Consider the following 23,124-nt stretch of genomic DNA (forward strand, 5'->3'; position numbering starts at 1 on the left):
GGGTCCTTATATACATCTCTTCATATACAACAGAATTATTTCTACAGATTAGTTATCTAGAAAATGAACAGTTGTATCAAACAGCATAGGCATTTTGAAATTTTATGCCTTCTGAATTCTGTATCCAATAACAGGCACTATGGGTCTAAACACCGCATATTGAATCCATGTGTTAACAATCCATCCTTCCCTCTGAAGCCCCATCAAAATGACAGCAATATGGATAAAATAGATATAAATTACAAGTACAAAGAGCTGAGTGGAGAAGAAAATAGAAACAAGAATAGGTGATAATAGTCATCAAAAGGATTCGAAGTACAGCGAAGGAGGCTGAATCTGAACTCCATCCAGCTGACATTCAGCAAACACTGAGAGCACTAAGGAAGCCTCTGCCTTGACAAACCAATGGTCCAGTGGGGAAGGAAGCCACCCCGTTCCACTATAAAGAGAAGCACTATGACAGAAGAATGAAGAGGGATCTCTGGAGAAACAAAGGAAGGTAGGAAGCTAAGATCAAATATGGGGGTTGGAGAAGGCTTTCTAGAAAAGAGAATTTCTGAGCGGAGAGTTGAACACTGAGATGGGTAAGCCATGTGAAGACTGAAAAGAAGTAGTCCAGGCAAAGGGACCAGCATGAACAAGCATAGAGGTGTGAAAAAGCATGTCTGTGTGGGCAGTGCCTGTGGGCTCAAGGAGGAGGGCGCTGGCCCCATATACCAGAGGTAGTGGGTTCAAACCTGGCCCCGGCCAAAAACAAACAAACAAACAAAAAAAAAAAAAAAAAAAACATGTCTGTGTGGAAAATTATAAGAGGCTTGGAACAAATCCATGGAAAAATGTTAAATTCCTTTTTCCTAAGGCAGCTCCTTAAATATTTGGAAATAACTATTATGCACTAGGATTAAGAACATTGGTTGATATTCAGAAATCATAGTCACTCTTTAAACATCATGCATTTAGCGCAGAGAATAATAGAACCATAATCTCCCTCTTTGTAGAGACTGTATTTGAGTCAAACAACCCCAGTCATGTCTAATTACAGTATCTCATGTAGTGAATTTATTGTCATGTAAACTCAGCAAGTCTTTTGCAAAGATGATGGGATTAAGTCTTGTTTCCCCATTTAAAAAATGTTCTACTTATTAGGATTCTTTTCAATTCAAATCTGAAAACTTCATTATTTCAGCCTGCTTTAAAACTGTTAAGATTTTTTTTAAAATCTAATATTGTCATCTAAAATTATCTCTCAGAGCCTACCATTCACCAGCAAAACCAACATACATAATTCTATCCACAACCATTGTAAAAAATATAGAACAGGACAGTGATCTGTAACAAGCCACTAGACCAGCCTCTAGCAATTGGTGTGCCACAGCACACTGGAGTGCCACGAGAGGATCTTAGATGTGCCATGAAATTTTTTTTTAACTTTTTTCTTTCTATTTTTGGCTTTCAGTCCAGAAGGACCTCAACTCTGTGCCTCTTATTTGAGGAACAAGAGGAGGAAAGGGAGGAAAAGGGTATCGGGATTGGAGGGTGTGGGCACTGCCAAGGGCAAGGTCAAAAATCAGGGTGATCTCTGACGTGAGTCTGAACCCAAGACAGCATCAGCAAGTGAGAATGTTTAGAGGTGGGGGGAGATGCTACAGGTGAGTCCCCACCTCCCTTGCCTCACAGATTGGCCTGTTTTCCCTGACAAAACAGCCCAGCGGCTCTTGAAGAAGCGGCGCATGTGTGCCCAGCTTTGCCCACTTCAGAGTCATCCTCTTTGAAAGTCTGGCAGTTGTCAAACACCAGGAGGGCATCAGTTGCAGACTCCTCTGAGCTGGTGTGCCCTCTTCGGAGTAGCCACTCCCTCGTGGTGGAAAAATCCATAGGATTTTTGATGATGCACCGATATCCGCTCACCCAGCATGGATTCACAGGCTAAAGATCATTAATTAAATTACTTTTGAAAGAAGTTCAAAGCATAGTAAGTATATTCTGTTTTTTACTGTTTTTGTTTTTTGACTGACATAATTCAAGTGTGCTGCAGAAGCATAAACATACATTCGAGTGTGCTGTGAGATGAAAAAGGTTGAAAGACCCTGCTGTAGATGAATAACGGCCTGCCATGTGACAGGTTTTAGGAGGAATGAATTTCCCTAATCAGCCCGGCATTCAGCCCAGGTGTCTCTACCTTATCTCATGCTCACAAAATGCCTCACTGATCCCCTGGTCTCCTAGGGCTGCTTACCCGACAACGTGCCTCCATCATAAACAGCCCTTTGCCTTACTTTCTGCCAATTGCTTATATCTGTCTTCCCACCAGACTAGGTGCTTTCTGAAGCTAAGAATGAATCTTATTTCATTCTTTGAATTTCCAGAACTTACCAAAATTGTTCATGTTCCTACAATTTAATGAAATATCATCACTCCCAATCTTTACAATAATCTCCTTTTTCTTTTTTTAATATTCTATAATTTTTTTCTTGCCTTAATTTTATTTTATTTTTATTTATTTATTTTTGGTTGGAGATTCATTGAGGGTACAAAGATCCAGGTTACACTAATTGCATTTGTCAGGCAAGGTTCCTCTTATAAATGTGTGCCTCCCCCAAGAGGTGTGCCAAATCCGGTGACCCCTCCACCTCCCTCCCTCCTTTCCTCTCTCACCTCCCCCATTCCTCCATGCCCCACCATGTACTAGGTCATCAATTGTCCTCATATCAAAATTTAGTACATTGGATTCTTGCTTCTCCATTCTCATAATGTTTTACTAAGAAGAATGTGTTCCACCTCCATCCAGGTTAGTACAAAATATGTATAGTCTCCATCTTTTTTAGTGGCTGAATACTATTCCATGGTATACATATACCACAGCTTGTTAATCCATTTTTGGATTGGTAGGCATTTAGGCTGTTTCCACATCTTGAAGATTATAAAATGAGCTGCGATACACAGTCTAGAGCAAATGTCCTTATGGTAAAATAATTTTTTTTCTTCAGGGTAGATGCTCAGTAATGGGATTACAGGATCAAATGGAAGGTCTAGTTTGAGTTCTTTAAGGACTCGCCATTCTTCCTTCCAAAAAGGTTGTACTAGTTTGCAGTTTTTCTTCTCTTCCTTTCTGCCTCCCTTTATCTCCTTCTTTCCTCCTCTTTGATTGTCTTTTATGAAAGAAAAGACAGAAGCATAAAGAGGCATCACAATCCCCCAGTCCCCACAAGAAGTAGAAAGGCCCAAGCCGACCAGTCTAAGTCTGTCTACTTTCAAAGCCCACTCCCTTCTGGTCACCAGGTGCTTCTGTGGCACCAGTATCGATGCTGAGGTACTATCTACTGCACAGGCTGTTGGGAGGATCAAGGTGGATAATGCCCATGAAAGTTTCATTTGTCAGAACTCATGTGCTCATCCACTGGCATATTCCTTTGCCACGCACTATAGGGTCACAGAAAAGACCTTATCTCTATCCTTAGTTTACCATTTTCCCTGAGGAAATATTGATCAGGATGGCCCACGAATCTGTGTTTATTTATGATTAGCTCATGTCTGTCTGATTATCATTAACATGCACAAAAAAACATGCTATCTGATGACAGGCAGTAATGGGCCTGAGTCTTAACCAGATTCTACAGCAGTATTTTCAACTGGTGTGCTGCAGCACACAGGTATGCTGTGAGAGGATCTTAGGTATGCCCTAAAGATTTTTTAAAAATCATTAATTAAATTATTTTTGAAAGAAGTTCAAAGCACAGTAAGCATATTCTTTTTTTACTCTTTTTTTCATCAACATAATTTAAGTGTGCTGCAGAAGTTTAACTATCGGTTCAAGTGTGCTGTGAGATTTAAAAAAGGTTGAAAAACACTGTTCCAGAGCAACTTAAAAAATTCTTAAGCTCTCAGATACAGAGTAGATGTTCTAGGACAAACAGAAGCCCTGGATTCGGCCTCCCACAATTGGGTTAAATCCAATAACTTGCTTTTCTTTGTAAAGTGGGAGGAAGCCTCTCTCATTTATTAGTCAATTAGATTGAGCCGATCACAACCTCACTAAACATCCAAATCTCATATGAGAAACAGGCACACAATGAAAGTTAACTGGAACAGAGCGTGACTAAGTGGAACCATGAGAGTGTAAATAAGACACCTCTGGGGTGGCTCAGAGGGAACAGAATTGGGGAAAAGTCATTGGGCACAGGGAATGGAAAATCGAAAAGGCAAGAGAGGTTCAGTCCAGATGGGCCTTTATAAGACCTAGTTCCAGTGATAATTCAAAAGTAAAAATCACTAGGATAAAAGAAAATGAAATCCATTTACTACAAAAATGGGCTCTGCTGCTTATCAAGATACAATATCTTTCCAGGGCTGTGCCTTGGGCCTTTCTGCTTTGCTTGGAGTTCTTTGGAAACACCCCCCACGCCCCCGCCTTTTTCCCCCCTAACACAGGCTTGACTCTGCCTCAGAAATCTGCTCCCAATTGTAAACAGAATTGATTTTCTGCCACTAGCTACATGAGGCAGGAATAAGGTCATTTCATGTGGAGTGGGAGCTGGTCAGGGACCCGGGGTGCTGCCTTTATTCACATACCCACACCCATCAGCCCAGTGCCCTGAGTCCCTGTGAGTCTAAAAGGGCCTAAGTTTTATCTCACTGCTCTGTGCTTCACTCTAGATAAGCAGTATTCCCAGTGGGAACACATGCCCAATAGGTGAACAGGCCTAGATGCCTTTAAGAAAATCAATTTCAGGCCTTCAACAGCCATGGTCTTTGTTCTTTCCTATACTGGATCTGCCAAGAAAGTGCCTGCCCATAGTGGAGCGACATATTTACTTGTTCTACAGGCCCCAATGGCCCTTCCCCATTTCATAAAAGGTAGACCCTCCCTCTCCCCACAGCCCGAATCTTACTACAATGCATGCACTGTTGCAGAGTGCAAAAATGGCCACCAAGCAAAATAATAGTTCCAAGTACTGATTTAGAGGCAAAAGAATTTAACAATTGGTAACATACTTTTCCAAGTCAGTTTCTAATTCTTTGTTTTCAACAAAACAGAAAGAAGGCCCTATCGGGTTGTTAGCAGCATCATTAAAATAATTTTTAATGACAGATCACCTTGGTTTTTGGCATAGAATGGAAATTTAATTCAAAGACCTGAATGACTTTACTAAAACAAAACTCCTTTAGTTTTCATCTACATATTTATGTGAACAAAATTTCTTAACACTCATATCTATAAAAATAAATATCAGAAATAGAATTATCACTGAACCATGCCTTATCTTGCAATAAGTGATATTTATCCATGAATACATAGACTAATTGGCAGAGGGAGGGTCATCCTTGCCTTTAAGAAATACATTTCCTATGATAGGTTTTATGTTTAAAACCCCCATACCTTCCAACCTCATACAGAACATAACTCAATGAACTCATCTTCTTTTACGTCAAACTAGCAAGTTCTTTTCTCTTGCTCTTGCTCTCACTTTCGCCCTCTTCTTTCCTCTCCCTCTTTTGACCATTCTCTTCCTACCTGAGTCTACCAGACATCTATGCCCAAAATTCATGGTCATGTTTGACTCACTTTTTTGCTTCCATCCATGAATTAACTAATCTCAGCCATTCTCAGGTCTCTTCCGTCTCCACCATTCTCACTGCCATTTCCCTGCACCTGCAGTGTCCTAGCTCAACAATCAGATTCCACTTCCTCCCACCTCTAGTGCATTTTGCAAATGGATGTATGCTAATGCAACATTTTAAAATGTGACTCCTATTATATGCCTCGGTATTTTTTCCAAAAGAAAAAAAGACTCTCACGGCCTTCAAAAATCTATTTCCAATCCCCCTTCATCAATCTTTCACAGGGGACTTCATACAAGCCAAAGATTTCATTGTCTACTGTTGGCCCACAAACACACCCCCTTCATGTTCATTCCTGACTCCTCTGCTAGAATGCCAGCATGTGGGCACCTTAGTAAATTTTTCCCAGTACATAATTAACCTTTAATAAACCTGAGCCTTTCTTTCTTACACTGATGTAGGGCTCAAGTGACATGCCTTGAACTATACACATATTTAATTCCTCCTTTCAGCAGCATGAAACATTCTAAAGGAGTTTTCTTAGACTTTTATTAAAGATCACTTCATTATGAGTATAAAATAAAAATTCCACACAAGGTTATTGTGAAAATTCTTCCTTAGGAAAAGAAGAAATTTAAAGTCATCCTGCACAGGCTTTGGTTTAGGAGATATGGCTTTGAATATATAAACTAAGGATAAGGTTCATATCAGTCAGTATGCACTGGCAACTAAAAGACTTTGATTTCTGACATTAGTTTGGCTTTGCCTCCTTAATTAAGTTAAAGAAATTTAGCCAATTATAATTAAGTTACGTTCAAATGAAATGAACCAAAGAGAGGGACTGGCCCTCTCCTAACTAATAATACCCTGGGAAGTGCCATGCCAGTGGGAAGCTCACTCTGCTCTGATGGGGAGGGGAAGGCCCCAGTTTGCAAGTGAGTGTGAATCAGCAGGTGCAGCTACTGTGACTGACTTCCTGCATCCATTTCCTGGGGATGAGCCTTGAGACCAAATTCTTGTCCTCTAACTCCCCACTATGAAGTCTTGATGAGAACCTGCCTGGGAAAGCCAAGCCATGTTTTAGAAGACACCAATACTCTATCAGCCACCAGTTCCTTCAACCCAAGGAAGCCAGTTCTCTAAGAGTATCTGCCTGTGTCCCAGTGTGGGAGAAAGAGAGCATGACAGTTCAATTACACTTAACTTTATTGATCAACTCACCCAATAAGTCAAACTCTCTTCTGGTAATGTAAGTACTTAGTGTTAAAATAACTCAAGTCAGGCTTGGTGCCCATAGCTCAGTGGTTAGGGCACTGGCCACATACACTGAGGCTGGCAGGTTCTAACCCAGCCCAGGCCTGCTAAACAACAACAACAACAAAAACAGCCAGGCATTGTGGTGGGCACTGTAGTCCCAGCTACTTGGGAGGCTGAGGCAAGACAATCACTTAAGCCCAAGACTTTGATGTTGCTATGAGCTGTGACACTACAGCACTCTATCAAGGGTGACATAGTGAGACTCTGTCTCAAAAAAATAAATGAATAAATAAATAATTCAACCATCTATGTTGGTAGGTTAGACATAAATTTGAAATAGGCTGTCTTTTAAAATGTCTAGATAACTCAAGTATCCATGAAGGTACCCTATCTTATTTTAAGGTGTCAGTGTCTTATTTTAAGACAGTGTCTTATTTTAAGGTGTGCTCCCAAAGATGCGCTAGGTCTTGTTTTTGGGTGACGTCTTATCTTTCCTGTAAGCAGGTCTTATTTTCGGAGGATGTCTTATTTTCGGGGAAACAGGGTAGCAAACACAGACACATCTTCCTGGCGTCTGGGTCTGGAGCTCCCTATCTCTAGCTCCTTTTCTTGGAGATTTGCCTACATTCCTTATAGGGTTTTCAGACCATATGAGAGTTTTTAACCTAATTACATGGGCCACAACCTCCAATGAAATGAAGGTCATAGGAAACCAATAAATGCTGACCAGACAAAGCAGAAGAGCTTGGGCTACATTTCCTTTACTGCCTAACCCCTTCACAAGTGGAATCTCTTTATGTACTCTCCCTTTCCCCAATATTAGAATCCCAAAATGTTAAAAATATATGCATATTGTATATATGCATATGCAGAGAGAAACATAACTCACAGGGAAAGGGGGGAGGAGTGAGAAAAGGAAGGGAGGATAGAAAGAAGAGAGGTAAAGAGAGAGGAAAACAAATTAGATAGAATAGATAGATGAATGATGAACAGAGTGAACCATCATTTACTAATGCTCCTCTTTATCAGGATCTGGCTTAATTGCTTTGTGCTGGTCATCTACAACAACTTTAGCCATTACCACAGTTCACCAGGGTAGGTAATCAGGTTTACTCTTGTTTAAAGGATGAGACTGAGATGAGAGGTCATATGCAGGTTTGCTGACACCCAAATCCATACGTTCAAGATAGAAAACTGTACTTCCTACCAAAGGTAGAAACACAAATCATTCTGGCTTTCCCACACTGCCCTACCCCCCTCCTCCATTATATAGACCTAACTTTGAAGACAGTTTCTGAACTCCATCTTGCAAACTGCTGCTCTCCCTCTAGCTCTCCCTATCCTATCCCCCAGATCAGAAAACCTCCTCTTTAGTCTACAACATCTCAGACATGGGTTCTCAGAGGAGCTCAAGAAAAGCAGTCAAACAGGACAAAGGAATTTAGTAGGCCTCACTGAGTTTCAAGCTGGAGACTCAGCTGATGCAATTTATATCATGACTCTTCATCACTTTTCTGAAAAAAGCAAAACTGGAGCTCCATGGTATTTATTTGTTTTTGTTTTTTTTTTCTTTCTTTCTTTAATACCTTCTCTTCAGTTTACTTCCTCTTGACCAATGATCCACTCTGGTCTTGACCAGATCTAGAAAGCTGTTAATTACCCAGGCAGCAGAGGAGGGAGGGCTATTGTCAGTTGTTTTCTCTTAATAAATAAAAATAAATGTATTGTTGCATCTTGTTTCCTGCAGGTTATTGTTTTCATGGGCAGGAAGTGGCCCTATGGAGAGCTCCTGGACTAATTTCATCACACCCTCAGAGGTCAGATCATACCCAAAAGAGTCTCTGCAGGAGTCCACAGCAACACCCAGCCCAGCCCAAGTCAACTGCTTTCCATGCAAGTGTAACCTTTGCCCTACCTGGGCTTTCTTGCTGGCCACATGCTTCCAATTCCTTGAGTGGAAAGGAGAAAGCTTTAAAGTGGGCTTTAAAGAGAATAATGAAGCTTGTGTAGAATCACAGAGTGCACAATATAATCTCTTTTCTAGCTCTTCGGACACTGTAAAGATGTCTCTTTATGAGATCCTGCCCCACCTCATAGGAAAGTGTAGATTTCCACTAACACTGCTGGCCCCTCTGAAATGCTGCAGGAAGACTTCCTTCCATCCCTGGATTGCTCCTCCTCAGGAAGAAGGAGTATTGGACGATCTCTGCTGCCACTGGGCTGGCTCTGATGTGCTTCTTTAATGACACCCCTCTTATTTCCCCCATAGGCAATAAGCACCGCACAAGAAAGCACCCATTTTCCTATCCCTCATCCTAATCCATCTTTTCTTCCCTGCAATGGGAAAGACCTGCAGTCCCATCACTGCCCTGGGACTCAAGGGAGCTGACACGCACACTTTACCAGTGCCTTACCACTGCTGAAGCTGACACTGATGAGGTCGATTTCAAAATTCTGATGCTTTTCTGAGGGAGTCCTTGAGTTTGGAAAGGAAGAAGAATGTGATGAATTAGCTCTTCCAACCTAGGCAGGACTTGATATAGTTGCATTATAATTGGTTATAAATTATTAGCACATGACCGTGAAAACTTTGAGCATAGAATCCATAAGATAAGATTCACTTCAGATTCCCAGGCATTCAAGCAAGCATGCCACTCATGGTATCACACAGGTATTTATTGTTTAAATCATGAATTCATAATTTCTTAAAGGGCAGTTTATAAATGTATTGTATGTATACACATGTGTATATGATACACACACACATATATAATGGCCTAACACTAAGAGTGGAGAATAGAAAATAATTACAAAATCACCATAATCTCACAACTTCAATATAACTACATAGTATGTAGCACAGTAGAGTGAATTTTATCTCTGTCATAAGTATGTACTTATTTATTTATACTTGGTTATATTCAAGATACATATAAAATTTATACCTTTTTCTCTGGATATGCGTTTCATGCAACATGTAACACTGTTCAATATGGTGCCATAGTCTTCCCTCCATCAAGCCTAATGATGATGGTATGGTGTTCTGTCCAGTCAAAGTGCTCTAGTTTACAGAAACGGTTTCCTGCCTTTGGTTATTGAGTGTTACCAAAAACATTTTTTAAAAAAATGATTATAGAAGAAATACTGCATTTGGCACTACTTCCTTTTCTTGCCTAACAATGGATTCTCAGAAAAGAATCTCGGTGTCAAGCAGGGTATACCTTAATATACGTGTCAAAGTACCACTTTCCCCAATCCCTCTCTAGCAGGTGATATTCAATACAAGTGTCTCTTCATCATGTGAAAAGACGCTCACCTAAAACAGGGATTAGCATACTGTGGCATACAGGCCAGAGTGGGCTGGCCAGTCATATGTTTTTTTTTTTTTTTTTTTTTTTTTTTTTGGTTTTTTTTTTGGCCAGGGCTGGGTTTGAACCCGCCACCTCTGGCATATGGGACCGGCGCCCTACTCCTTGAGCCACAGGCGCCGCCCCAGTCATATGTTTTTGTAAACAAAATTTTATTGAACACAGCAATGCCTTTTTTCTTTTACATTGCCTATGTCTGCTTCCCTGCTATAAGGCAGAAGTGAGTCATTATAACAGAGACTAGCTCACAAAGTTGAAATATTACTCTTTGGCCCTTTATAGAAAATGTTTTCCACAGCCTTACCTAGAGAAACAGAAATTAAATGACATTTGGACACGTTCTTCATCCATCAGTCTGTTAGAAATCCAAACTGCCACAGGGGCTTCTCATACATCCTTTCCAAGTAAAATAGGTAAAATTCTTTAAATGGCAGTTTGTTCATATTTTTCTCAAATAATAATATATATATACTTTGCTTACCAATTCCATTTTGGAGAATTTATTCTACAAATTTACTATGTCCTGGTTCATTATTGGCACTCCATTTGTGGTTCAGTTGGAAAAATCCCACCGGCTGTCAGTATAGTACTAGTGAAACTATGGCTGCTCCATGGATACAACGGATCAGGATGTAGTTGTCTAACAGAATGAGGAAGGTCTCCACATACTGATCTGAAATATCTCCATGATATGTTTTTCAGTGAAAACAGCAAAGTACAAAACTGTATTACATGACGCACTCTGGGCATAAAATGGATGAGGAGGAAACTATATGTTGATATTTTTTTACACTTGCATGAAGAACTCACAAAGGATTCATAGAAGCTTGATGATGGGTCAAGCATGGGAGCCAGAAGGAAGAGGCAGCTCTGGGGTAAGACTCCTTGCTTTATGTCTTTTTACATCATTTGGTCATTGATCCATGGCCTTTGCTGAGCATCTAATGGTTGCCAGGCACTGTTTTACATGATGAGAATATAGCAGTCAGCAAAAAGACCAAAAATCTCTCTGTTCCTGGGAACTTACATTCCAGCAGGGAGATAGATACTAAACAAATATATAAATTATATAGCATGGCAAATGATGATAAGGGGGGAATAGGGAGGGAAATACGAAGCACTGAATGTGTACAGGTCGGAGGAGGTCGATGGAATGACCACAACAAAACTCACTGAGGTGATTTTAAGGAAAAACCCAAAGGAAATGGAAGAGTGAGTCAGGTGAATGTATTTAATTTCAAGTCATTAAATTAAAATGAGTTATCATTCCATTTACTCTTTCTAACAATCCTATTAGGAGTTCTTAATGTGGTTGTTATTATTATTAATGAGATCACCCCCATTATAAAGTATCATTCTGGTCCAAATGGATTGCTTATAAATAGTTAAAAGAAGAAATGCTAACTTCTCCAATACAGACGCTGAGGCAGAGGCAAACAAAACATGTGGGGAGAATGTGGATGGTAGCCTAGGCCCCTGGGGGGAGCGAGGGGAAAAGACGACCCTGAGGGAGTTCTGAAGACCAGGAGGGAGTTTGCCAGTTGACAACCGAGGGGAAGAATTCTTAGGAAAGCAAACAACTGTGTAAAAGCAAAGGGGTAAGGAAATGCCTGATAAGTGTTTAGAACTGGAACAGAGGTGTTGGTCAAAGAGGGTGGTAACTGAATAAGAGAATGGAGAAGCCAAGGTCAAACGTGTAAGTCTTGGTAAGCCACACGAGCACCTGCAGAGTGGCGGGTCCCAAACCATCCGCAAGTCCCTTTCTCCTTATTTTTCCACTCTCAATCAGGTTTTCTCATTCTCAGCACTACTGACATCTTGAACTCAATTCTTTGTTGTGAGAGATTATCCTGTGTATTGTGAAATGTTTCTCCACCAGATGCCGAAGTCAGCCTGCCCTTCCAAGGCATGACAACCAAAAATATCTTCAGATATTTCAAGAAGTCTTCCTGTAGGGCAAGATCTTACCTGGTATGAACCATTTGTCTAAAGATTGAAAAAGCTAAAATTCTCATTTTTCAGCCTCCTATGCAGCTAGAGATGGCCATGTGACATGGCCAAACATGAGAGGAGATCTACTAGACCCTCCTTCCTTTTCTGCCCTTTTTCAAAAAATGCTTTTGAATGACAGCATGGACAACAGAAACCACTCTTTAGCTATGAGATAAGTATAAAGAAGTATACTTTTTTATACTCTTTTATACAAGTATAAAAGAAAAGCCTGGCTTGGCACCTGTAGCTCAAGCGGCTAGAGCGCCAGCCACATACACCAGAGCTGGCGGGTTGGAATCCAGACTGGGCCTGCCAAGCAACAATGACAACTACAACCAAAAAATAGCCAGGTGTTGTGGAATCCAGCTACTTGGGAGGCGGAGGCAAGAGAATCGCTTAAGCCCACGAGTTTGAGGTTGCTGTGAATTGTGACACCACAGAACTCTACTGAGGGTGACAGCTTGAGACCCTGTCTCAAAAAGAAAAGAAAAGCCATGAGAATCACAAAGATGTTGGCCCCTACATTTTTTTTACTGTATGATATATATTTAAGGTGTACAACATGATGTCTTGATATATATACAATAGTGAAATGATTACTAAAGTCAAGCAAATTAATATTCCCATCATCTTCCTTGGTTACCTTTTTAATTTCTTTTTGTGGTAAAGCACCTAGCATCTACTCTCTTAGCAAATTTTCACAACTTTCAGAATACAACACAATGTTATACACTTTCATCCTCATGCCCTACTTTAGATCTCGAGACTCATTCATCCTACACAACTGTGACTGACTGCCTCCTCTCCCTTCCCAGCCCCGATAACCACAATTCCACCATTCCACTCTATGCTTCTACAGTTTCACCATTTCTTTTCTTTTTCTCTTTTTTTTTTAGATTTCACATATAAATGAAATCGTGCAGTATTTTTCTCTCTCTGGCTGAGTATATACCCAAAGAAAATGAAATCAGCACCTTGTAGTACCATGTCTGGACTCCCAGGCTCATTATAGTCCTATTCCTAATAGCCAAAATGTAGAAACAACCTAAGTGTCCACTAATGACAGAATAGATTAAAAAACTGTGATATATTCATATACACAATGGAATATGATTCAGCCTTAACAAAGATGGAGAAACTGCCACTTGTGACAACGTGAATGAAACTGGAGGACGGTGTGATGAGTGAAATAAGCCAGACTCAGAAGTATGCTGACCCTACATTTTTGAGCCAATGGGCTAATGCTAGCAACCACCCACCTCCTCTTCTTATGTGGGTAAGATATGTATTTGGGTTACCAAGTTGAGGTTTTCTATTATTTGTAACTGAAAACAATCCTAACTGCTATACCACACAAAAGTATTTGGATTTTATCCCAGAGATAATGAGGATGCACTGAGGAAGTCTCAAAAATAAAGAGTTGCATCACCACACCTGCTGTTTGGAAAGATTTTTGCTGCAAAAATACAGACCGTGAAGCAAGATTGGAGGCAGGAAGGCTGTGAAAAATGCCATAATGGCAAGGCAGGCAAAAACAGGATGGGGCTGGAACCAATACGATAATGGTGTGAACAAAGGGGTGGGGATGCAGCTGAGAGGCTAAAATGGACCTACCCTACCCTGCTGGATATGAGCCGTGAAGAAGGTGCATCAAAGACTAAAAATCATTCTAGTGACAAATGTCCTTGTGGTAAAATGATTTTTGTTTTTCCGGGTAGATACCTAGTAATGGGATTGCAGGACCAAATGGAAGGTTGACTTTTAGTTCTTCAAGAATTCTCTATACTTCTTTCCATAGAGGTTGTATCAGTTTGCAATCTCACTACCAGTGCAAAAGTGTCCCCTTCTCTCCACATCCATGCCAGCATCTGCAGCTTTGGGACTTTGTGATGTGGGCTATTCTCACTGGGGTTAGGTGATATCTCAAGGTGGTTTTGATTTGCATTTCTCTGATGATTAGGGACAATGAACGTTTTTTCATGTGTTTGTTGGACCATTAATGTGTCTTCTTTGGAGAGGTTTCTGAAGGATACCTGCCCTCGACCCCAATAAAGTTATTGGCCTACGGGTCCTTCCCGCTCCCTGACTGTGCTCCCTGACCTGTGTGCCACCAGGTGTGCTGTAAGTGATAAAGTATTTATTTCCATCCTTTCTCCTAATGGTGGGGAGCTATCCATCTTAAGACCCTAAATCAAAACAAAATCATATGTGAAACTGGAAAAAAAGAACTTTCACATTCAGCCATAAAAAAGATGGAGATTTTGCATCTTTGGTATTAACCTGGATGGAGTTGAAGAACATTCTCCTAAGTAAAGTATCACAAGAATGGAAAAGCAAGTATCCAATGTACTCAATACTAGTATGAAGCCAGTAGATGAACAACTACACACCTACACGATAGAAAAAATATTAAAAATCAATACCATGGAATACTATTCAGCCATTAAAACAGTTGGAGACTTAACATCTTTTGTATTAACCTGGATTGAAGTGGAACACATTCTTAGTAAAGCATCGCAAGAATCCAATGTACTCAATTCTAATATGAAGGCAGATGACCTAATAAAAAGTGGGGGGAGAGAAATGAGGGAGCCAGGAAAGGGGAGGAGGGAGGAGGATGGTCACAGTGTATGGCACACCTCTTGGTGGCGGGACTCAGTTCTAAGAGGGACTTTACCTAACAAATGCAGTCAGTATAACCTAATTCTTTGTACCCTCAATGAATCTTAAACAATAAAAAAAAAGAGTGAGCAGCCCTGCTTCTAACATTAAAAAAAAAAAAATGTTAAAAATCATTTATCCATATTAGGTGATGTCCTAGGTGGCTAGGAGGAGGAGGAGAAGGAGTACAATAGAATGCAATAGAAGGAGTACATTTAAAGTGAAAAACAATATTCCATTCTAGGCCAGGTTGAATTTGACATACTTATAGTATATCCAAGTGGTAATTTTTAGGACACTTTGAAAAGGAAGGCAAAAAAGATAAGGGAGTGGTAATTGTCTAATGCATGTAGGATATAATTAAAATGTTAATATTCCAATAAACTAACACTTATTTTGAAATAATATCAGTGAATTATAGAACAAATAAAAATACAGCTAAGCAAAAGAAAATAAAACATACAGACACAAACCTGTACCATCTTGGTACCCGGATATAATTTGTAGTAAAATGTGGGTACCTACATATACATATGAATATACACACATAAATGGGAATATATTGTATATGATGTGTGGGAACAGGCTTTATTCACCCAATATCATGTCATAAATACCTTTCTATTTCAATTAATATTCACTATTTTTTCTAATTTGTTTACTGCCTGTGTTATAAATGGTTTCGAGATGAATTACCATCATAGTAAAATTGCTACCTATGTCCCTAATTATTTCCTAAGGAGAAGTTCCTAGAAGTAGGAGTTCTAGCTATATGTGTTTTTTAACGCTTTTGATGCACATGGCCAAATCACTGTTTAGAAAGTGTTGTAGCAATTCACAATTCCAGAAGTACTATATGCAAATACTCACAGCCCCACACTCTTTCCAAGACTAAAGTTATATACAAAATCACTCAAATCTTTCAGAAGTTTATAAAATAAAAATATTAATCTCATTGATGTTTCCATTTTGTATTTGCTAGAATTTGAGCTCTCTGTGTTTTATTAATAATTTACATTTTTTTCTTTTGCAAACTGCTAATTCTTATCCTTTGGCAATTATTCTTTTGGGACACTTTTATTGATTTGTAAAGGCTCTTTATATGTTAAAAACTTCAATGCTTTTTCATTAATGCTACTCTATTTTTCTTAATTTGTCATTTGTAATTTACTTTTAGGGCCTATTTTGGTAAGCAGATATTTTAAATTATTGAAATAGTCAGGGTTGGAAATGGCTGTTGTGAAGAATGGGTACAAGATGTATCTGGAAGCAAAAAGAAAGATTAAATCACTATGTAAAAGGCTTAGCTGATATTGGAGACCATACATTTTGAGTAACTTCAAACTGCAAACTGGAGAAGCACTTGGTAACTTGGGTACAGAGGGAGTCTTAAGTCATCACGTATCAACCCTGTAAAAGTTGATATGTGAAAATAAAACTAGTCCTTGCCCAAAGGAAAGCTAATGGGAAACTTAGTCCCTTCCTTTTTATATAACATCTAGAGACATCAGGTGAAAACAAAAGCAGAGTATCAAAAAATTAAAAACTCACTCAAACAGCAAAGAAGCAGTTTGATCGTTCAAACCATTGAGCATTTTCATGTGCTTTTAAATGGCTCCTTTTATATGAACAACATCTGTTTTCAAGAAATGTTCTTGAGAAGAACATCAGCCATCTTCCTATAGACTCCAACTTTGAACCAAGGTGGTGGGAATATGAGACTCTCCCAGACACACACTTTTACCTCCACCTCTCCCATTTCAGTCAGCCCCCCAAACAAGAACACACACACAGAAATTGAATAGGATACACAATGCACTCAGAAGGTAGGGTTTCCCCTATTGTTTTCTCAGAAGCTGGACCAAATAAGGCACTTGTGTGTCAGTAAATGTGTTAGTGTATTGCTGGAATAATGGACCACATGGATCAAGACAAGAGGCACTGAGAGAAAACGGGAGGGGGTTGGGGCCCCAAGGAGTTGGAAGATCAGATATAACAAAATGAGAACAGGCGAGAGCTGTAAGATTCAGACATTTTCCATAATTTTCTCCTATCATACTTTTCATTATTGCTTCCAATCTGTTTATTTGATTTTCTTCTTAAAACAATGGTTATTTCTATCTGTTACATTCACATTCCTATTTTAAATTTTCTTTACTCATCAGGGAGCGTTCCTAATTTCAGAATCAATTTTTAGTCATCAAGTCTATTTACTGGGTCTAACAAATTTCACTTTAGCCACTCTACTTTCCATTTCCATACACACACACACACACACACACATACACTTATTTATTTATTTGTTTCTTTCTTTACTTATTTATCTTAACTCATACTTACTTAAAAGGAGCACTGTCTTCCTTCATTCCAAGTTAAGTCAAGAGAACAGGGTGGGAAGAAGGAAGTTTGGAGGAGAGAAAAAAAAAAAGGCCATGTGCCCTTTTAACCTTCACAAGATTACAAGACACATGGTCAACAGAGACCATTCAATGAGTTACCACTTTCAATGGCCACACTCAGGGTCATGCTGGCTGACATGGAAACCTGCCAGACACCCCTGTGCTGAGCAGAGCTCCAAAGTCCAGTACTCTGTTGGCTCTTACCCGAGAGATTTTCTTGCAACTGCTGATTTGCAGGTGTCCTTTGAGGTCTTGGAAACTCTAGACCCTCTCTGCCATCCCTACTTCGTTTTGGGTATATCTTCACTACCAAGTTAAGGAAGCATCATTCGATCACTTGTGAAAACATGATGACAGAGTTTCACACATCTCTTGTCTAGCTCTACTGTCCTTTCTCCACAAGATAACCTTGAAGAAAGGGCAAAGGAGAGATTTCTCTGTGTGGGTACCCAGGAAGGAGGCCTCTAGACTTCCTTAAGGAGGTAAGGAGCCAGCCGGGGAAGCCCAGAGACATGGTTCTTTCTGAAATCAGTTTGCACATCATCCAAAATCTTCTCACGAAAAGAAGCCACGAATTTCCTTGGCTCAAGGAACCCTCAACCTTGGCTTAGATTTGCCGTTGTAAATAGAAGTGTCAGGTTTTGCATTTGAACTCTTAATTTACCACATATCACCCCTGCCTAGAAAATTAAAAAGTAAAACTTGTCCTTGTCCAAAATAAATCTAATAGTCCTTTCCTTTTTATGTAACATCTTGAGATATCAGGCAAAACAAAACCAAAAAAAGCAGTATATCAAATAATTTATAACTCACTCAAGCAACAGAGAAGTATTTCAAACCATTCAAACCACTGAGCATTTTCATGTATTTTTAAATGGCTCGTTTTATTTGTACAGCATCTGTTTTCAAGAAATGATCTTGAAGAGAAAGTCAGCCATCTTCCTACAGAGTCCAACTTTGAACCAAGGAAGGGACTAATATTAGATTCCCCTAGACACAGGTGCCCTGTGCCACCATTTCTCTCCTACAAGATATCAAACACCTCAGACAGCTCCCGAAGCAGAGAAAACACACACACACACTCACACCCAAACACACACTCACACACGGGCAGCCCACGTGAGATTGAGAACTGCATAGAAACAACCAGGCTGAGGTGCTCCACAGCCCTCCCCGCCTCAGAGCTAACGTGTAGTGACAGAAGCCAACAGCAGCCCCAGACTACTTCACTCACTCACTTGAGCTGAAAGGAAAACAAACGTTTTCAGTAAGATAAAGCTCTTAGAAGCCTTCATTTGCCAAATTAGAGAATGCCAAGCTTAACTCCAAACCAGAAGACCTTTCATCTCAAACCTCTGCAGAGTAGAGCCCTCACCCTGATTACACAGTGTTTCTCTCCTGAGTATAAGGTAGGAGATAACTAGCCAGGGGACAGCCCCAGCCCCGGCCCAAGGTCCCAGCCCTGCCCCAGCCAGACCAGGTAACTACCTGAGATGAAGGAGTAAGCTGCTAGGATGTTGCTGAGCAAAGCCATCTCCGTGTGCTCAGTGCTGTGGCTGAGGGGCAGCCTCATGTGGCATCCAGAGAAGACCTCCTGGAGATGCTTCGGCTGAGTCAATGTGGCCACACTCCCTCTCTTCTTTTCTGTTGGGGAATATAAAGCACGTGATTAGACGCATGCTGCTTTTCTGAAGCCATGTTCCAAAGAGCCCAGGCTCAAAATGAAAGAGTCAGTCTCCTAATGCCAGTGAGCTCTCCAGCCAGAGGCTGCAAAAGATCTGGGGTCTTATCCTTCTTGCTCAAGCGAGTCTATAGGTTTTCAAGGAAGTGGTAACTCTTTGCATCCCTTATTTCCCTGGCCTTTCCCCTTGCTCTTCCCCATCTCCCCACTTTAACACTTTCTCTTACCTTTCTTGGTACTCTTTATTGCACTCTCCTGGCAATCTTATTTGTAGCCGGTCAGGTCTAAATTTCTAGTGTCCAAGCCATAGTCCTCTCCTCTCCTGCTCTGCTTTCCCAAAGCCCATACTGATGACACTTGTGTACCTTGATCAGTTTGCTTCATCCTTCAGGTCACAAATGTGTGTCCTTGGCAGTGGGCCAGTGCTGGCTGTGCCACAGTGGCCAAAATGGTTCCAGTTTTAAAATACCCACCAGAATTTGGGAGCTTGAGCCCGCTCCCTGTCCCAACTCCATGACTCCACCTGTGGCTGTGATGGGCCAAACACACACACGTAGCCCACAGAGTGTCCACCCACAGAATCATCCCTCCAGGGGCCAGAACAGGGCCTGGGGATCTCACGCTTCAGTGACTCGGCCCCTGGCTGGAGGAGCAGCTCCTCTCCCCAGCTACCTCAGTGGCTCAGACCCAGCTTCATCAGTGCCCAGCTCACTCAGCAAAAGCTTCACAGAGAGCTCCTGAGCATGAGGGGGAGAGAAGTGGCGAAGACTTCATTGACTCAAGTTCAATATTATGGTGAGCAAAGGGCTGGAAACTGAGTCACAGGGTACAAAGAAATGTCAGGTCAGGGAAAGCTAGAGAAGCAGAAGGCTTCAGTTCTCCAGGAAAGAATGTGGGCTCTCAGAGGATTACAGACATCAGTAACACAGGCCACATTTAGAGGGCCTGGAGAGCTGCAGTTCCTCAAGGTGGATGGAATGGGTTACAACAGAAAAAGGCACTCTCACTCAACAGAAAAGACCAACATACAGGGGAGAAGCAACTACCTTAGGTCCTGGGAGCAGACATAGACCTTGGGAATGGCAGAAAAAGGAGTAAGAGCTTCAGGAGCTCTGAGAAGGGGCTGGCCACAATTGAGGGATTCCTGAGCCTCTGAGCCAGAGCATGGGCCAGAGCCAGGGCCTCCTGTAGCAACCATTTATTTGAGTTCCTAAAAGGTGACAAGTGGATGACATAAATGAATGGTCAGAATGAACACCCTGAGTTCAGAGGCTATTCTGAAGGTCTGAGGACCTAAGGACCCGGAAAAGAGTGAAGTTGTTGCAGTATTTCCAAGCATGCAGTGAGACACGGCTATTTCAAATCCATTACCTCCTGCCTATCTCCTCTAATGCTACCGTAGCACAAGTCTCATCACTTCATTTCTGATAATTCTGCAACAGTCTTCTACCTGGTCTTGCCTCTGATGTCTTCTTCCTGCTCAATTGTAGCACCCACTCTGACCAACAGTCTTCTTTCTACAATACAACCACTATCACATTGCCTCACGACGTAGCCAGCTCTGTAACGAATTCCTATTGAACTTCTTAACACAACGCATGCCCACTTCCACAATATCTGACCCCTATTGAGCTCCTAATTTACCTCCTATCCAAGTTGCACACATGTGCACACAGAAACACAAACATGCTTAATGCTTTAAAAATACCAGGTTACTTTTAATTCCCCCAACACACCAAGCTCTTTCATCTTTTCATGCTTTTGATCATGCTCTTCCTCTGGTTCAAATGTCCCCTTTCCTTCCCCTCATCTGTCTGGCAAATGTTTCATTTAAGAGAGAATTCAAAAGTTCCATAGCAATTTTAAAATCTTAATATGTTTTTTTGCAGAAATAGAAAAATCTATGCTGAAATTCATATGGAATCTCAGGGGGCACCAAAAAACCAAAACAGCTTCAAAAAATAACCAAGTTGGAAGTCTCACTCTTCCTGATTTCAAAACTTATTACAAATCCTTAGTAATCAAAAAGTATGAGATTGGCATAAAACAGACATACAGACCAATGGAATAGAACAGATATCCCCCAAGTCAATCCTTTAATTAGAACATAAATGCTCAAATGATTTTTGACAAGGGTGCCAAATCATTCAATGGGGAAAAGACTATCTTTTTAGCAAATAGTGTTAGTAAAACTGGATATCCATATGCAAAAGAATGAACTTGGACCCTTACATTACACTATATTAAAGAAGACAGCAGCGAAAATTTTTATAAAACTCTTAGAAGAAAACATAGGATAAAGCTTCATGACATGAAATTTAACAGTAGTTTCTTGGATATGACACCAAAATCACAGGCAACAATAGTAAAAATAGCTAAACTGAACTTCATTAAAATTGAAAACTTCTGTGCATCAAAAATCACAAGAGAGCGAAAAGGAACCCCCCCATGGGAAAAATATGTGCAAATCATATATCTAATAAGGAATTAATATCCAGAGTCCTATATATTCTAATTCCTAACATCAGACTCCTATGACTCAATAACAAAATATCCAATTTAAAAATGAGCACAAGGCTTGAATAGACATTTCTCCAATAATATATGAATAGTCAATAAGCAGAAGAAAAGATGTTCAATGCCATTAAGCATTAAAGAAATGCAAATCAAAACCACAGTGAGATATCACTTCATACCCATTAGTACGACTACTATCAAAAAATCAGAAAATGACAAGTATTGAAGAGGATGTGAGGAAATTGGAGCCCTGGCGCTCTGTTGGAAAGATAAAATTGTGCAGCCACTATGAGAAAACGGTATGGCAGTTCCTCAAAAGAGTTAAAATAGAATGCTACGTGACCTAGCAATTCCTCTTCTGGGTATTTATTCAAAAGAATTGAAAGCAGACACTTGAACAGAATTTGCACACCAATGTTGAGAGCATTATTCACAATAGCCAAAAGGCTGGAGTAACCCAAATGTCCATCCACGGATGAATGAATAAACAAAATGTGGTGTATACATACAATGGAATATTACTCACAGCCTTAAAAAGGAAGGAAATTCTGACACATGCTACAACATGTAGGAACCTTAAGGACATTAGGCTAATGAAATAAGCCAGTCATAAAGGACAAATATTAAGTAATTCCAAGTATATGAAATGCCTAGAGTAGTTCATAGAAACAGAAAGTAGGATAGTGATTTTAAGAAACTGGGGGAAGAGAGGAAAAGAGAAACACTATACAGAGTACTGAGTACAAAGTTTCAGTTTTGCAAGCTAAAAAGAGTTCTATAAATAGATAATGATGATGGTTGGACAATAATGTAAATGTACCTTATGCCAATGAACTGTACACTTAAAAATAAGTTAAGATGATAAATTTTGTTACGCATATTTTACCACAATTTTACATATCAGTAATAAGAATAATAATTAAGTTTTGATAAGGTGCAACAGTTAATTTTGAAGATTTCTTCATTTAGAGAATCCTGCAATCAAATTGTGTTTAAATTGACAGAAATGGTAACAGAATTATATTTTAATGGTATTAAAATTAAAGTCAATAGAATTCTAATTCTGTCATATTACAAATATGGCTTAATTTTAAGTAAAACCAAAACAACAAACATTAAATTGACAATAAACATCAAATATTAAAAAATGAACAGTACTATAATTCTGTCACATTTATAGAATTAACAGGTGAAACACACATCAATAAATGCAAAATGTATTTGTGTAGAATTTAATTACAAGTCACAATTTAAAAAAAAACAGAATCTATAAGGAACTCAACTCAATAAAACACAAATAACCTATTAAAAATTGAGACTTTTGAACAGAGATTTTTCAAAAGACCTACAAATGGCCAAGAAACATGAAAAAAAAAAAAAATGATCAGCCTCACTAATCATCATGGAAATGCAGATTAAGACCACATGAGGAAAAAAAAAAAAAAAAAGACCACATAAGATACCATCTTACACCAATCAGAATGACTGTTATTAGAAAATTGAAAAATAGCAGGTGTTGGAGAGGATGTGGAGGAAAAAAAAAACTCATGCACTGTTGATGGGAATGTAAATTAGTATAACCTCTATGGAAAACATATGGAGATTTCTCAAAGAACTAAAAATGGAACTACTATTTGATACAGTGATCCCACTACAGGGTATTTAACCAAAGAAAAAGAAGCAATTACGT

General features: G+C 39.8%; 1 protein-coding gene across 5 annotated transcripts in view; it reads right to left on the reverse strand.

Annotated features, from left to right (window-relative positions):
- Nucleotides 1–23,124, reverse strand: part of EVA1A (eva-1 homolog A, regulator of programmed cell death) — a 52,903-nt gene that overhangs the window by 3,022 nt on the left and 26,757 nt on the right. For 2 of the 5 annotated variants that reach the window (XM_053589049.1, XM_053589050.1), the window contains one exon: nt 18,725–18,880. In XM_053589049.1, coding sequence (XP_053445024.1) covers nt 18,725–18,809 — 85 coding nt within the window. In that variant the 5' untranslated portion in view covers nt 18,810–18,880. Of the gene's footprint in view, nt 1–10,299; nt 10,825–17,448; nt 17,645–18,724; nt 18,881–19,144; nt 19,446–23,124 lie in introns of those variants that run through there. The other 3 variants (XM_053589051.1, XR_008379640.1, XR_008379639.1) reach the window with 3 other exon arrangements.

The sequence above is a fragment of the Nycticebus coucang genome, chromosome 4 (assembly GCF_027406575.1).
Source record: "Nycticebus coucang isolate mNycCou1 chromosome 4, mNycCou1.pri, whole genome shotgun sequence".
Classification (NCBI taxonomy): domain Eukaryota; kingdom Metazoa; phylum Chordata; class Mammalia; order Primates; family Lorisidae; genus Nycticebus; species Nycticebus coucang.